Source organism: Condylura cristata, unplaced genomic scaffold (genome assembly GCF_000260355.1).
Source record: "Condylura cristata isolate star-nosed mole 26May11 unplaced genomic scaffold, ConCri1.0 scaffold00025, whole genome shotgun sequence".
In the NCBI taxonomy this organism is placed as follows: Eukaryota; Metazoa; Chordata; class Mammalia; order Eulipotyphla; family Talpidae; genus Condylura; species Condylura cristata.
Window position 1 is genome coordinate 15,408,191 of NW_004567126.1, and position 17,054 is coordinate 15,425,244.

The following is a 17,054-nucleotide window of genomic DNA, read 5'->3' on the forward strand; positions in this document are numbered from 1 at the left end:
GAGATTTGGGGAACCGAAAAGACAGTTGAGTCCTCCTAATAGCATAATGCTTTACAAATAAGTAGTAGTGGAAGGGAGAACCTTTGTACCCAACTCACCAAAGGCAAGTCTATCATTCAGTTTTCTGACACAGGTGGCAAGCAGGGTCTACTTTTAAGCACATTCAGTTCACACAAGGTTTGAAGTGGTCAGATGAAGCTTGTATTTGGGTGCTAATGTCTTTTTCTCCCAAGACTGCTTGTCTTTTCCCATTACACATATGAGTATGCAATATATTGATAACATAATGTGATATGAATTATAACGTATACACCAAATAAGTAGGATAATTGGTAACAGTTAACCAAGGTATAGTTTCCTTTTTTCCCAGTGAAAACAGATGATAGCTACATAGAGAGAACAATAAATTAAAAAAGTAAAAGATGTCTGAGATGTCAAGGAAGCAAGGAAACAAGAAAAAATTAAAATTATAATGCATAAGAGAAGTTGGACTAGGAGGAAAAATTAATTTTCTGAAAGTGAGAACAATATTTAAAACTTGAACTGTTATAGATTAAAAAATAATTGAGATTTTTTTTGTGGGGGGATCTTTTCTAATTTTTGCTCCCCCTTTTTTTCCTTAACAAGCAAGATATTAAGAAATTGACACTAGGACCTTTTCGAGACTTGTCCAGAATAATATAGCTCTTCAGTAACAACAGGTATATTTCTGGGGAAAAGAGGAAATTCCCCAGGGAGTTCTTTTGATTGAGCGAACTGATATAAAACCTAACTGATATTCTGCAACAATCCTGGATTTCGTGTCTAGATAATAGGGACACTCACATAGACAGGAACACAAGTTTTCAATAAGATTTAAAAATCTATGCAAGGTATACCGCAAAATTGGGATGGAAAGAAACAGGAGACAGAGTCTCTGTAAAAGCTCATAGTCTGTAAGGGCTCGAGCCTGTGAAAGAGTAAATTGTAGCATGCACAGTAGATCTATCACAGGAACATGACGTGCTGTGGTTTTTAGAATGTGTGATTATTTGGGGCAAAAGACAGGAAAGACTTTCTTTAGTAGGTAACACATAAACTTGAAAAATCCATAGGCCATTTTGGATTAAAAGGACTATTGTGTAGGAAAATAAGAATATTTTGCTAGGGCACACTTTTGTGGGAAGGAGTGGCAACAGGAAACTAGGGGGAGGGCAAAGTGACACCAAATTTTGAGGGTCTCTTTTCCCATAGGCTGTGCACTAAGTTTGGGCAACGTGGTGCCAGTAAAGGCTGTTAATCAAGGATATGTCTAGGAAATCTCTAAGTGTTTCCTTTAAATTGGTTTCCTCTCAAATAGATTCTGTAATTACCTATTGAGAGACTATGTCTATCTGGTTTAGAACCTTTGCTTGCCTTTAAATGTGCTAAGATTTAAAATGGAATATATTATAACCAGGAAATGGTTCAATTCCCAGAAAACTTTTTTTTTCCACTGAAAGAGTCTCAGGGGTGGGGGGCTCCTAAGAATATTGAGGGAGATAAGATTTGGGGGAAGCACTGTGAGAAGGAGATGATGCACCAATGAAAGCCACAGCTGCAAACTAGGTTCTTCCATTTCATACCCAATAAGAACTTCTAACTGATTCTGGAAGGCATCTGAGTCCTTAGACTCAGTAACACTTTATATTTTGCTGACAGTTTGTGAGAAGACTGTTCAGGCAACAATTAGTGAAAGGAAGGTGTCACTAGGAAGCCTACATGGCTGGAAGAGTTATGATACCCTCTGAGTTACCCACTTGGTTTCTACCTTTACTGTGGCTGATGCCAGTCACTAGCAGTTCTGAGAGAAAAGGATCTTTGTTATGCTGCTTCAAATTGGAAGGATTTATGCCAAACCAGTGCATGGCACATATGAGGTACACATGCAATGACTGAGTGTGCCCAATAATACAGGGCCACAGTACACTTAATGGGAATAGCTAATGTTTATTGCATGCTACTGTAAATTAGTTTATTTAATCCTTACAACAATCTCATAAAGTGTGAGATATGATTGTTCCCAGTTACTGAAACAGGCTGAGAAAGGTGAAGTGATTCTTTCCAGATTACCAACAAGTGTAAGTACGAGAGCCATGATTTAAAAAAAAATGTCTTCAGATACCTTAATTTTAAAATATATGCTACTTTACTGAATGTACAGGTAGAGAGAAGGGTGGGTAGATGGATTGATGGATGGACGAATGGATACACAAGGGCACTTGTCAGAAGGAAAGAAGAAAGAAGACATCTTAATGAATTTGTCATGGCATATGTATCTTTGAAGTCAAATTTAGATATTTCGAGCTACAGTTCAAAGATTCTGAATATATGATGTTTGATGTATAAACAAATTGTAGCAGATATTTTAAAGCTGCAGATTTTTATTAGACACATTTGCATTAGGAATTCTAATGCTAATGTTCTTAAGAATAAATAATATGTAACTTTATTCTCTGGCACACAGTTCAGATAACACACAGAAGAAAATCAGAAGAGTCCATTCCTTCATTGACTGATTTAGATTTATGGTAATGTTTCTTCCGACATTCATGGATCTTCCTTCACTTCTCTGAATTAAATATGCATAATCTGTTATACAGTGTTTAATATGGAAGAAAACCCTGTAACTAAGCAGAATCACAGAAGCAGGATAGTTGGGGGGTGGGGAGAGAGGGATAGAGTGAAAGTGTGAGGAGAAAGAATGATTAAGGACAAGAATTGCAGCAATAGCAAGATCTCTCCGCCTGAGATCATTTTCTGTCCATATTTGGGAGTAACACAGAATATATGTGACATGCCTAGAGAATGTGTGGAACACTGAGCTTTTCTTTCTGCTACTTCTTTGGGCAGGTGTAAACAACAAGGAAATGCAAAGTAGAAACCAGACTTCTGTATCCCATTTCATTTTGGTGGGCCTACACTACCCCCCACAGTTGGGGGTACCACTTTTCTTGGCATTCCTTGCCATCTACGTCCTCACTGTTTCTGGCAATGGGATCATCATCCTCACTATCTTGGTGGATGTCCGACTCCACCGCCCCATGTACTGGTTCCTATGTCACCTCTCCTTCTTGGACATGACCATTTCCACTGCCATTGTTCCCAAGATGCTAGCTGGATTTCTCTTGGATAGTAGGATCATCTCCTTTGGGGGCTGTGTGATCCAACTTTTTTCTTTCCATTTCCTTGGCTGCACTGAATGCTTCCTTTACACACTCATGGCTTATGATCGTTTCTTGGCCATTTGTAAGCCCTTACACTATGCAACAATCATGACCCGTAGTGTTTGTAACTATCTGGCCTTTGGCACCTGGATGGGAGGGACCATCCACTCACTTTTCCAGACAAGCTTCATATTCCGACTGCCCTTCTGTGGTCCAAATAGGGTAGACTACTTCTTCTGTGACATACCTGCTATACTGCGCCTAGTCTGTGCCGACACCACCATCAATGAACTGGTCACCTTTGTGGACATTGGCTTCCTGGCACTCACCTGCTTTGGGCTCATCCTCACTTCCTATGGCTACATAGTGGCTGCCATCCTGCGTATCCGGTCCGCTGATGGGCGCCGCAATGCCTTCTCCACCTGTGCTGCCCATCTCACTGTCGTCATTGTTTACTATGTACCCTGCACCTTTATTTACCTTCGACCTGGATCACAGGAACCCCTGGATGGGGTGGTTGCTGTCTTCTACACTGTCATCACTCCCTTGCTTAACCCCATCATCTACACACTCCGCAACAAAGAGATGAAGGCAGCGCTGTGGAGACTGGTAGGGCGTAAGGATATGCAACCTCAGTGACTCCACATATTTCACTAAAATTAGGGCAGTGGGCTGGGGTACCAGATAACTGTGGATATTTAATACAGAAAGAGAAAGAATTCTAGCAAAGATTAGAGGGATGTTAGGTACAGAGGAGGGAACTCTAAAATTCCACATAACCTGTTTTCCAATACAGTTTTTCATTTCTTTCTTCAATGCTAATGGAAGAAATATTTGAAAAACCTACATCTACCAAGAGATTGAGATTAAAGATCTATAAAGACCTCATACAACTCAGCAAAAAAAAAAAAAAAGTGGATAAACAACAAAAAAAATTTGAGTAGAACAGTTAAATGGGTTCTTCTCCAAAGAAGACATAAAAATGTTCAACAAGCCCATGAAAAAATGCTCATCATCACTTATCATCAGGGAAAGGCAGATAAAATCACAGTGAAATACCACCTCACACCTGTAAGAATGACTCATGTCAAAAAGACCAGAAGCAATAACTTCTGACAGGAATATGGAGAAAAATGATCATTGTTGGTAGGACTATACTCTGGTCTAATCTAATGGAAAATTCTCAAAATATTAAAAATAGAATTACCATATGATCCAGCAAGTCCACTCCTAAACATATACCCAAAGAATACAGAAACACTAATTCAAAATGATACACACAACTCCACATTCATTGTAGCACTATTTACAATAGCCACGCTATGGAAACAATCTAAGTACCCAAAGATGAATGAATGAATGAGTGGATTAGGAAGATATGAAATATATACACACAATGAAATACAACTGAATGATTTTAAAAAAAGATGAAATCCAGCCATTTGCAACATGATAGAAGTGGAAGAAAGTACTGCTAAGTCAAAGGGACCAAAAAAATACTGGATGATGTCACTTATAAGTTAAATATGGAGAAGACAAAGGGTCAGATAAAACAGAAATTATTATAAATGACAGAAATATGACTGTAGCATCAAGGCTACCAGAGGGGCTGAGGAAGGGGGGAAGAGCAAAGTGGGAAGAGATACATGGACTACGGTGAAGAACTATGAGTGGCTGGGTGGTGGGTGTGGTGTTGTGACATGCATTTGAAGTGTGTATTCCAATACCTCCAAATCAAATTCAATATTGTAAACTAATGTTACATCAATTGATAGATAAATTCAATAATAAATAAGGAAATAAATTTGATGAATGGAGAATAGGGGTTCACTGAGTAGGACTCTTGGGTCCCTCTGAGATGGATTTTGGCAGTTTTCTATTCAGTACACTCTAAGTTTATTAATGCATGTCAAGTTCATTAAGGAATGAAACAGAAAATGGACTTTTGTATAGACGTGAACAGGCAAAGTCTGCATTTTAAAAGTAAGCTAATTAAAGAGAAAAGGAAAAAAGGGGAAGGGGATTTTGCATAGGTGCGAAAGGGCAGATCTTCAAGTGTAAGAAACTGTATTTTTTCCATTTTGCCAGAGCATAAGACATCCTGATATGGTATTCTTAGATGGAATTTTTTATTGTCTTTGGTGGAATTTCTCACTTTGGAGTTAGGTTGGTTTTCTGCAAAAACTTTTTCTTAAGATTTATTTATTTATGTTTATAGAACTGGGGTAGAGATGTGGTGGGTGAGAGGATTCACCTGAGACAGAGTGGGGAGCAGAACAGGCATTGATAAAGTACACTGCTGAGGGCAGTAACAGGTGGGTCAGAAGAGGTCTGCCACGCCATGTGGGTCAGCTTTCTGGCCAGGGATCGAATTCCTGCTGCAATCGCTTCCGAAAGCTTCATCATGTGGTGCTTTAACCCAGTGTGCCACCAAGGAGAGCCCTGCAAAAACTGTTAAATATCTCCACCCTACTGCCAACTCCTGGCCTTGTATAGATTGTACTGAAGGTTTCAATAATGAAGTACATCATTCCTACCTCCACACATACTCATCCAGAAGGCAGGCAGCCTAAATGACAGGGGACAAGGTGACTGGCTTCGCCAGCAGAGACTTAGATTAGTTATAGAACACAATCAGTTCTTCAAGTTTCCAGAATGGACTTGGAGAAGTTAGTGGTTGTTCAAGAGGAAGCACTATAGAGAGTGCAATTCAGTGAACTGACAGTTAATCCTACAAGGGTGATACAATTCATTAGTCAGAGTTTTATTTTGCTTATTTCTAAATTTTTTGTTCTAAGCTTTTATTACCACCATGATTCCTCTTTTTCAGCTAAAATGTGGTTGATCAGAAAAATAAAATTAATTTTATGGAATACAAATAAACTTGGCTCCTTAGTATTAATATTTCCACTGTTCTATACCAAAAAATTCATGAAAACTAAAAAAACACAAAAGATATTTTTGCCTGTGTTTCTCTTAGGGAGATGTGACATATGTAAATGGAACATTAAAGTAGACCAAGGAAGTATATGCTTAGGAATTTATTACTATTTATATTTATTAATAACCTAAGTTGCAAGAATGCATAAATCAGTGTGAAATAAATTATTTATGAAGGGTTTAATAGCAGATGTAGTGTTCAAACTTAACCACAGATAAGAGGTTTGTGACAGTAAAGAGTAAAGGAATTCCATTCATGCTAAAACATGGAATTAGGCTGTGATAAGCTCAGGGAGAGGTTATGGCAAATTGAGAAAGAAATGTGGCAAACAGCACTTCAGGCAAGGGCATTTAACTAAAGAAAAAGAATTTGAAGATAAATGATTTGTAACAATAATGGAAACCATTTACAGATAATTTTGACTACAGAGACACAACTTAAACCCTGGGGATAGGAAACAGTAATTAAACGCATAGATTTCAGAAGACTGACAAGAAAACTGTATTCAGAAACATTTGCCATATGAAAAATTGAATGAGACCTGGGACAGAAAATACCATTGTGAAAATCTAGGTATAAAAATCTCCAGAGGCAGGGGTAGGTAAAATACTTGAGGACTGAAGAGATAACAGAAATAATCAATTCAAAGAAACTTTTCATATAATGCAACATCAGATTAGATTTAGGGTGCACAGGATATAAAAAATCAAAGGGAACTTTCAAATTTCAATTCAAACTCTACTAAACCCGGGCCAGAGAAATCAACCAAACCCCACTGGATCTCTGACCCACAGAACTGTGAGAATCCACAGGTGGTTTTTTATTTTGTCTTTTTTTTTTTTAAAGATTAACTTTATGGAATACAAATAAACTTGGCTCCTTAGTATTAATATTTCCATAAAGGCATAGGAACCATTTCCCCAAGGACAGAAACATCACTTTACAAGACAAGTAAATATACTGAACAATTTATCTTGGTAATTACTCAGTCAATTCTCTAAGGCTTCATTGTCATGCACTTGAGAGTTGGTTTGAGTAGTTGAAATTCCAAAGAACTCCCTCTTGGTGAAAAAAGGATGGGATTGCTGTATCCCTGACTGATGTAATAGTCCACATGCTAGATTGGGCTTGTCAGAAGACAGGATGCAACTCCCCAGTGACCCACAATAAGAACCTGCCTGTCCACATCTGCAGCATTGCAAAGTAAATTAAGAAATCAGAGGTAGCAGTAGTCTGGAAGATATGCAAAAGTATATACTCTAGGAGAGTAAGAACCATATTTATATTGACATTATTTAGGGAGTACATTTATACAAATTAGCCTTGCAATCCTTTATAAGTCCCACAAAGATGAAAGATTCCATACCGCAAGATTCATTGCAAGGGGCTGCAAGAAAACCTTAGAACAGCCCAGTCAGTCAACTAAACCTAGATAAATTTATCTAGTTTAAAGTTCAAGCCCATAAGGACAAGGGCAAATAGCTAACAGGTACTTCAGGAAAATGAGATGGCTATTTGTATCAGCTAATGTCAGTTATGTTGCAAAGGAGCTAACTAGTCAGTCTGCGTGAGAGGATGGCTTGGAAGACAGAGGACCCCAACCAGACAGAGGTGAGCTACTTCTTCCTGGAGAGCCTGATGTACACGGCTGAACACCCGAGCCTCTTCTTCCTCCTCTTCTTTATCATCTATGCCATCACAGTGACTGGAAACCTCCTCATTCTCCTAACTGTGGGCTCTGATCCTCACCTGTCTTCACCGATGTACCACTTTCTGGGACACCTCTCCTTTCTGGATGCATGCCTGTCTACCGTCACAGTGCCCAAGGTCATGGCGGGCCTTTTAACCCTGGATGGGAAGGTGATCACCTTTGAGGGCTGTGTTGTACAGCTTTACTGCTTCCACTTCCTGGCCAGCACCGAGTGTTTCCTGTACACAGTCATGGCCTATGACCGCTACCTGGCTATCTGTCAGCCCCTGCACTACCCAGTGGCCATGAACAGGCAGATGTGTGCAGGGCTGGCTGGCATCACTTGGGCCACAGGTGCCGTGCACTCCGCAATCCACACCTTCCTCACCTTCCGCCTGCACTACTGTGGGCCTGACCACATTGACTACTTCTTCTGTGACATTCCCCCTGTGCTGAAACTGGCCTGTGCTGACACCACCATTAATGAGCTTGCCATGCTTGTCAACATAGGTGTTGTGGCAGCAGGTTGCCTGATCCTCATCACCATATCCTATGTCTTCATCATAGCAGCTGTGCTGCGGATCCGCAGCTCCGCCAGCCGCCAGCGGGCCTTCTCCACCTGCAGCTCGCACCTCACAGTGGTGCTCTTATACTACATGCCCCCTGTCTGCATCTACCTGCAGCCTAGCTCCTAGCGAGGTGGGCGCTGGGACGCCTGCTGTCTTCTACACTATGATCACTCCCATGCTCAACCCTTTCATTTACACTCTGCGGAATAAGGAGGTAAAACGTGCACTGCGAAGACTTCTGTCCAGAGGCTCCCCAGAGTCTCCAGCGGGCAGCCCGTCCCCTTAACATACCGTTGATGTTTTTAATTTGCCAGCCAGGAAGAAGCTGTTCCTTGATCAAAATGTAAAAGGAAATTAATTCAAGTGTAAGTTAGAATAATTGAGCTTTAGCTCAAATAGGAATGTTTTTCTCTCCCTTTAGCCAAGTGACCTGTTCCAACATCTCAGACACAAATTTTTCTTCTGTAAAATGAAAGAACTGGATTAGATGATGCTGAGAGCCAAGATCTAAGTTCTTTGAGCCAAGATATGTGAATTGCTTTGATAACCTTAATTATTTTAGTAATTAATCTTTTCTTATGAAATCATTATAAAAGTGTACAGAACACATTGAAGAAAATTATAACAAAATATAAGGAACAAGTAATAAATGAAGCTTTCCATCACTTTATTTAGAGAATAAGTTACATTTTGGGGGAAATGTAAGTAGATTTTTTTTTTGTTCACTAGGAGAAAAATGAATGACCTGTTCAAGCTCATGTAGAAAATGTCCTAATCTTTATTCTCTTAATGAAAACAGTATATACATAAGTGGTAGAAAAAACATGGATTTTTAAGTACCTACTGGATTCTCATCCTGATTATACCAATCACCAATATTGTGTAGATTTTATAACACATGGTATTTCAGTGTCCTAGTTTAATAATAGTGATATGAGAAATATCTATTTTCTAGTACTCTATAAAATAATTATGTCAAATATCTGGTGCAACATAGAAGTTCCTATTTTTTATCAAACAAGCTAACAAAGTAGAAGAAAACATATAAGCTAAGGTTCAAATGTCTCTGAAGAATTTGATGTCTTTATTTTTTATAGAGAAAGTAACCACCACAGACACTCAGGCACACACATTTCTAGAGTCTGAGGTGACAGAAGATAATTCAAGAACCTATTTAAAGAAGTTTGCTTACAAATGGGGAGTAAGGAGGGTGAGAGACATCTTTTGTGTTTTGTGTTTAGTGAGTGAAAGATGCTAAACTACTCTATGTGTTGAAAGATGCTAAACTACTCTATGTGCCAGGTTAAAGAGTTTTTATTATACACTAAACAGTCCACCTCCTTATTTTCTTCTTATTCATCTACAGGAACACCTTTGTCCTTAGCAGTCATATATTTTTTAAAGATAAATCATGGGATAAAGGAAAAAAGAGAGAAGAAAAGAGTCGAGTGGTAGAAAAACAACAGTTGTAGACTATTATATAACTGTTATCATAGACATCAAAAAAAAGTTTATTTAACTTGGAGGGAACATTGTAAATGAGGAATTTTATAGAATTAGAGGTGTTTCAAAGGGTTGGGGGAATCAATGAGAAAATAAACTGACTGAATCAATGAGAAAATAAACTGACTGTTAGAATTACAACAGTAGCCATAATCATTGTTGATTCACACATGTGTAAGGCTCTCTGCCAGTTGCTTTGTTTATACTATTTCTCCTTAGAACTAAATTTTAAATGGTATATTAGTTATATTATATATATATGTGTGTGTGTATGTGTGTGTGTGTATAGGAACTGGAGAACTGGGAGGTAAAATAATTTCTCTAAAGTAATAGTAGATGTCAGAATCTCAAATCTCAGACCACATGTTTCAATTAAACAATAAAATCTTAAAATCAAATCTAGCCCACATCATTGGTGAATCCCCAGTGATGTCAAGATGCCCTTAAACAAGGGCAGTTCTCTTTAAGATAATGATTTTATGATTCCTGAAGATTGCCTAGTTCTCCATAAACTTTGACTCTGAACCTAGCATACCTGGAAGGGGAAATAAAAACATCAGTAAAATAAAAGAGAGAAATGCAATAAAGATGGAGGATACTTCCAAAAGTCAAAGGTAATCCCCTTTCTTCTAGTAGCTCAGAGTTATTAATATATGTGTAGGGGACTAAATGTAGTCCAGCACATTCATTATCCTCGTCTCAATATGCTTTAAAAACATGTGTAGAGGAAGAATATATGAAGAGCCAATTATAGGATAGGCAATAGTGCTAACCAAGCTTTGGTGCAGTTGTATGACATCCTCCAATTTGCCAAATGATTGCTTTCTTGAAATGAGATAGAAGATTGTAGTCATGCCATTGCAACTCTACTCTTAGTCCCTTCTACTTGTCTTAGCCTTAATCCTCTCCAAACCTGAGAAAAATAAATTTCTAATGTCTAACCACCTCATTTATAGTATATGGTTGTAGCAGTCTCACTGACCTTGGCAGAAATAATATACTTTTTGCGAAGCTTACACTAATGGCAACATTTTGCAAAACCTAAGAATAATATCACAACCACAGATGTTTAAGATGATGGTGGCATAGGAGCTCCTGGTCCTCCTGCAATCACAAAAACAGCAATATAATAATGCTGCATAGACTAAAACACCTCTATGAGAGGTCTGTAGTCCAAGTGGACTACCCCAGTGGAATGCAATTTCCAAACACAAAGTACACATTTTAAAGGGCAAGAAGAATTTCTCTTTAAACAGGTCACCTCTCCTCAAAGTTTCACAACTGCATACAAGAATCCCTTTAACCCATAGGCAAAAGAAACAGTAAAATAAGTATCTCACTTCCTGAAACTTTCAAGACTGCCCAAGAGGCTCCACCTTACCTCATCCAGAGCACTTAAAGAACCAACACAGTTGGGTAATCTGGAAAGAAGCAAAATTCAGAGCATTCAGACAGTAAGCTCCAGAAGCCTACCCGTGACACCTCCAACTACCTAAGCATGCCCCAGAGCCAGGGCTTCATGCAGCTCTGCAGGTCATGTAAATCTCAGCAGCCAATATGGATGTCAGCAATTGGCTTGACTCTGCAGTATTGAAAGAAGGCAAAAATCATTCTTAACTCTAATATAAAAGATAAAAGACAAAATATTGAGAGTAATATTATTATACAAATCTGTTACTTAATGAACACCAAAAAATATAAATTCATATATCAATATTATAAAGTGTGTCGAAGGTGTAAAAAGGCAGGCTCTTTGTTCACATTCAAAGCTAAGAGGTTATCGGTCAGAAAATAGATTGCTGAAGATTTTTTCAAGTCTAATGGTAGCCACAAATGAAATACTCAAAGAAGATGCATGCAAGAAAAAAAGAAATTAATACCAAAAAGTCATCAAATTAAAAAGGAAGAAAACAAAAGAGGAAGAAAGGTATGCAAGAATAAGAGGTAGGAAGCAATGAACAATATGGGAAGAATAACAATGGATAGAATTAGACCTTCAATAAGAAAACAGACCTCAGTAGCACCATACACAAAATGGGCCTAATAGACATACATAGACTACCCCATTCAACAGTAGCAAGATTTTCAGATTTTCTGAAGGGCACATGAAACACATGCAAGGTCACAAAATAAGACCTCACAAATTTAAGCATATTTAAGTCATCCCAAGGAGTGGTGGATATCTAGGGAGATTGCACCTGAAGGGGGAGTAACTATACTTACCAAATACCAACAACAATGTAGACCAATGGTACTACAACAAAACAGCTATTTAAATGAACAATATAAAGTCATCCCAAGCATTTTTCAACACAGTAGAATAAAACTAAGTATTAATAATTGAAGGAAGATAGTAAATTTCATAAAAACATAGAAATTAAACAATAAGCTACTGATTAAACACTGGATCAAAGAAGAAATCATAAAATAAATTAGAGAACACCTGGAGACAAAACAAAAACATTATATAACAGAGTTTATGGGGTAGAGAAAAGAAATACTTAAATAAGAAGCTTACTGAAAACATCTGTATTTTAAAAGAACATTTCAAGAAGACAAATAATATACTAAGTAATTAGCTAAGAGAAAGCAGACTAAGGCTAACACTAGCCAAAAGATGAATGTAATAAAGATTAGAGCAAAAAAAAAAAAAAAAAAAAAAAAAAAAAAAAAACAAAAAAAACAAAAAAAAAAAAAATCTACAAAACTCTAAGATGGTTTTTTACAAAATTAAAATTGACAATCCCTTAAATTTAATAAGGGGAAAAAGAGGGAAAAAATCAGTAAAACTAAATCAGAAATTAAAGAAGACTCTACAGTGTGTAGTATACGCACACACACACAAACAAAAACAGGTCTCCTGCCACCAACAAAAAAGTTAAATAACAGAAGAGCTCACAAATGAATTCACCTAAACATTTATTCATGCCTTCCTGATATGTATATGGTATGGTAACACAGACATCTAAAGGGTGTGATGCCATACGTCTAAATCATGTAGATTGCTGTAAAGAAATGGTGCTTTAATAAAAAGTGAGGGGAAAAAAAAACAGAGAAAAAGGGGGGAATAAAGTAGGATAGAAGTAGGAAGGAAGATTGTTCTTGCATACATACAAAGACAAAAAAGAAAATAATGAAGAGCAAGTAAAAAAGCTAAGAAACAATGAAGTAAAGATCAATATAACTGAAATGTCACATGAAGAATGACAAAGAAAGATAGACAGTACAAATTACCTTTATGAAGTGGGGAGCAATGAGTATCACTACAAACAACAAAACTATAAGGGGACTAAAAATTTCACACATATATTTGTTAGAAATAACTGCATCATTCATGCTACGTACAGTGAGACAAAAGGGAGAATGAAGATAATTAAAGGAAATGCAGGTTGCTGATAGAATTAGGGATCTGTAGGTCTCTTGAAGAAAAGAACATAAAGTATTCTATTAATATATGATAAATATTTTTTTGTATAAAATCTTCCCAGTGAAGACATAACATATCCTGTTATCCATCTTTTCTGCCCTGAAGTCCCAAAGGTAACACTCCATGCAGCTTCCCTTGTGCCTAAGTGCTCTACAAAGTTATCTGTTTCCTGTTATTAGGTACAGGGATCAGAAGGAAATCTTTGTTTACCATTCTCCCTTATGAATAGTGTGAAGAGATCAGAGACCAGAGAGAAAGGAAAGTCTCACTATATTCATGTTCCTTTGGGGAAAAGGGGTATCTCCCAAAGTGAAAATCCCAACAGCACTCAAATAGATGACTTCCATTTCTGCAAACTCAATAGTCTTTCAAAAGAAGTTTGTTAGATTAATGAATGGCAAATTTTACATCCACCAAGACTCATATATCCAATATATCATAGTATTCCAGACATTAACAGTCAAAATTTTACAACCTTACCATTTCTGGATTTATTGTTAAACAATTTTTTTCTCATTAAAACCTCAAATCTCTGAAAATCAGCTGGAGAATGATAAAATAAACTAGCTAACCCACTTTTCACGGAAAGGATGAAGGACGAATATTTCCTCCTTTTTCTTATAATATTTTTTTGCATAGTGATCCAAATCACTTTGATTTGTTAATCAAAAATTATCCTATTCTAAAAATCATTTTCATTCTATTTTAATTTTCTTCTATCTCCATCGCATTATACATTCTTTACCAGAATATGTATCAACGACTAAAACAATTTCTATCTAGAAGTGCACCCTTTTCTTCAATGTTTTATGCAGTGCAATATGGACATCTTTATTCTAAAAACTGTAGATGAAAGGATTCGGCATTAGCCCCATGATAGTATAAAAAACTGTGGATACTTTATCTTGATTAACAGATCTAATAGGAGAAGGTTTAAGATACATGAATGCTGTTGATCCCAGGAATAGAGAAACTGCCATGATGTGGAAGCTGCAGGTGCCAAAGGCTTTGGATCTGCCCTGTGATAGAATGCATGTGGAGGATGGTGGAGATGACCAAAGTATAAGAAGATGACACTGGGCACTGTTACACTGATTGTCACAACAATGAAAATTACTAGTTCATTGATATAGGTTCTGGTGCAGGAGAGTTGCAAAAGAGGTGCATCACACATGTAATGATCAATGATGTTGCCATCACAGAAGGTGAGTCTCAACATGAACCCAGTGTGGGCAATGGCACCTGCAGAGCCCATCACATATGCAGCTATCATTAGCATGAGGCACACCTGATTGGACATGGTGACCCTGTAAAGCAGGGGCTTACAGAGGGCCACATATCGGTCATAGGCCATTGCTGTCAAAATACAGCACTTGTCAATAATAAAAAAAAGAAGAAACAAAACTGAATCATACACTCTCCGTAAGAAATAATGTTCTGTTTTATAAAACGTATCAGCATTTTGGTAATTATGACAGAAGACCATAGGTCAACAAAGGAAAGGTTGAAGAGAAAGCAGTGCATGGGCATGTGCAAGGGGGGGTTCAGACCAATCAGAATAAGCAAGCCTAAGTTCCCCAGCATGGTGACCACATAAACTCCTAAGAAAATGAAGAAGAGAGGCAGCTGGAGTTCTGGTTGTTCTGTTAAAGCCAGCAGGATAAACTCGGTCACCAAAGAGTCATTTCCGGAGGCCATTCTTCCCTAAGACATATCTATGAGAACAGGACAAATGGATAGCATTAAAATGAGTTCCCATTGTCTCCACCCAGTCCCTCTACAAGGACATGGGTGAAGTCCCAGAGTGGGAGCATAAGCTCAAGCCCATCCTTTTGTGTGCCATCACTGTCACTATTGAATAAATCCAGAGAGAACTGTTAAGGATACATGTTAGAACACTGAAGGGCAAGTTTAATAGGGACATTTCAAGGACCTCTGGCACCACTCACAACTCTACTGCATCTCTGCTCCACTCGTGCTTTGACAGTCCACCAAGCCACCTAATGATCAACAGTCATCTCAGCTGAGAAGCGATAAATCCTTGGCTTCCACAATGAGGTTTAGAAGAACAGCAGGATCTATACAATTCAGAACTCTTGTTTCTGCATCGGGTTTTCAGTGTTGGATCTTGCTAATTCTTCTCTCTATTCTCACAGAGGGACGAATGACTCTGATAAATTTTAAAGCTGCACAGTCCAGAACAAAGATCGTTGTCGTCTTTGTTGGTGTCTGTACCAATAGTTTCAGTGATGGACTGCGGGAGCCAGAACACAGATATCTGTACTCCAGGTTCTGAGAAGCTATGAGTTACAGATCATAAATTCTGATGATGCCCTCTCCAGGCTAAGGAGTTGTAAATATCACCTGCTGAAACCTAGAATCTTTTGCCAACATGACCCAAGGGATGTATGAGTTGGAAAAGCCTTGGGGCCTGTTTAAATTGGAAGATCTATATTTCCCCCAGAGATCAGGTTTTGAAACAAAACAAGCTGCTCTTCACATATAGCTGTGCTGATTTTAATAACAATAACTCACTGAAAGTATATAATGTTACATACATTTTGACTTACCAAATGGGGCACATGGTCAAATAGTAAATCAATTCACCCTTCCTAATTCTACAACATCTGCTCCTGTTCAGAATTCTATACCTCTATTTGTTGTTATCCTCCCACAGCTCATACACACATTTATTCTAGCACACACACACACACACACACACACTTAAATGTAAATTTCAAAAGAGCACGCGTTTGCCTGTTTTCTTCCATGTTATTTTTATAGCACCTTAGATTAATACTTGAAATATATAACAGATGTTGACTGCATATCTGTTTAATTAAAAAAAAAAAAAAGCACAACCTTCCTGGTGGCACAGGAGTTAAGACACAGAGCTATCAAGCTGTAGGCAGCTACTGCAGCATGGTTTGATCCCAGGCCATGGAGCTGACTCATGTGGCACAGCAGGCCTTACTTGTCTGTTTTTCCCCTCAGCAGTGTATTTCAGTAGATCTGCCTGTTCTGCTCCCCACTCGTGAATCCTCTCACCCTCTGCACCTTTGTCTACACCCCAGTCCTTGTATGCTTTCGTAAAGAAATCTTTTCTTAATTTTTATTTTTTAAATGAATGAATAAGAATCCCACTTGCCTTCTTTCTAGGGACCTAGTCCAGATACTACAGTTGAATGTTTGCCCACAGGCAAAGTTTATGTACTGTCAGTGTTTGCCATTGTAGATCCCAGAATAGGACAGCAAAACCATCAGTGAGGTATGTACAGGTCTCTACTGAACTCACATAGGCCAGCTAAGAGCAGTCCAGTCAAAATTATCTGAGCACAGATAATGTAATTTCCCCACTCCCCAAATGTCACACAGAAAATGTCAAAAGGTTCCCAGAGAGGTCCCAATATCTCTCCTGGGACAAAAACTGCAGCAAAGACTCAGATCAAAAGGTAGATCTACATCATTTTAGGAAAATCAGATGCCATAATTGTACTCAGCTAATTCTAGGAAGCCAAGATTCTTGGCTTGAGCCAACCACTCAGGATTCGTATATCTAATACTGAATAAAAATAATCAAAGAAGATACTTCAAAAGATTAATATGCTAAATGGGGGGAGGGGGTGTGCCAAGGGATATTGGAGTAAGATGTTTGAGGCAGAGTCAACTCTGGGAGGCAATTACAATAGTCAATAAATGAATGTTAAAATTCCCTGAATTCAGAGTGGTATTTAATTCC

General features: G+C 38.0%; 2 protein-coding genes and 1 pseudogene across 2 annotated transcripts; 2 read left to right on the plus strand and 1 right to left on the minus strand.

Annotated features, from left to right (window-relative positions):
- The first annotated feature begins 2,888 nt into the window (after positions 1–2,888).
- LOC101627045 (olfactory receptor 10G6) lies at positions 2,889–3,824 on the plus strand. The gene has a single exon (XM_012729393.1). It carries the CDS (start codon positions 2,889–2,891, stop codon positions 3,822–3,824), a length of 936 nt encoding a protein of 311 aa, XP_012584847.1.
- Positions 3,825–7,692: 3,868 nt separating this feature from the next.
- LOC101627264 (olfactory receptor 10S1-like) lies at positions 7,693–8,671 on the plus strand. Its single transcript, XM_012729394.1, is given in 2 exon segments — positions 7,693–8,508; positions 8,510–8,671. Coding segments are annotated over 2 exon segments (969 nt in total). The 5' UTR covers positions 7,693–7,701.
- Positions 8,672–14,094: 5,423 nt separating this feature from the next.
- LOC101627499 lies at positions 14,095–15,028 on the minus strand (annotated as a pseudogene).
- Between the last annotated feature and the right edge of the window lie 2,026 nt (positions 15,029–17,054).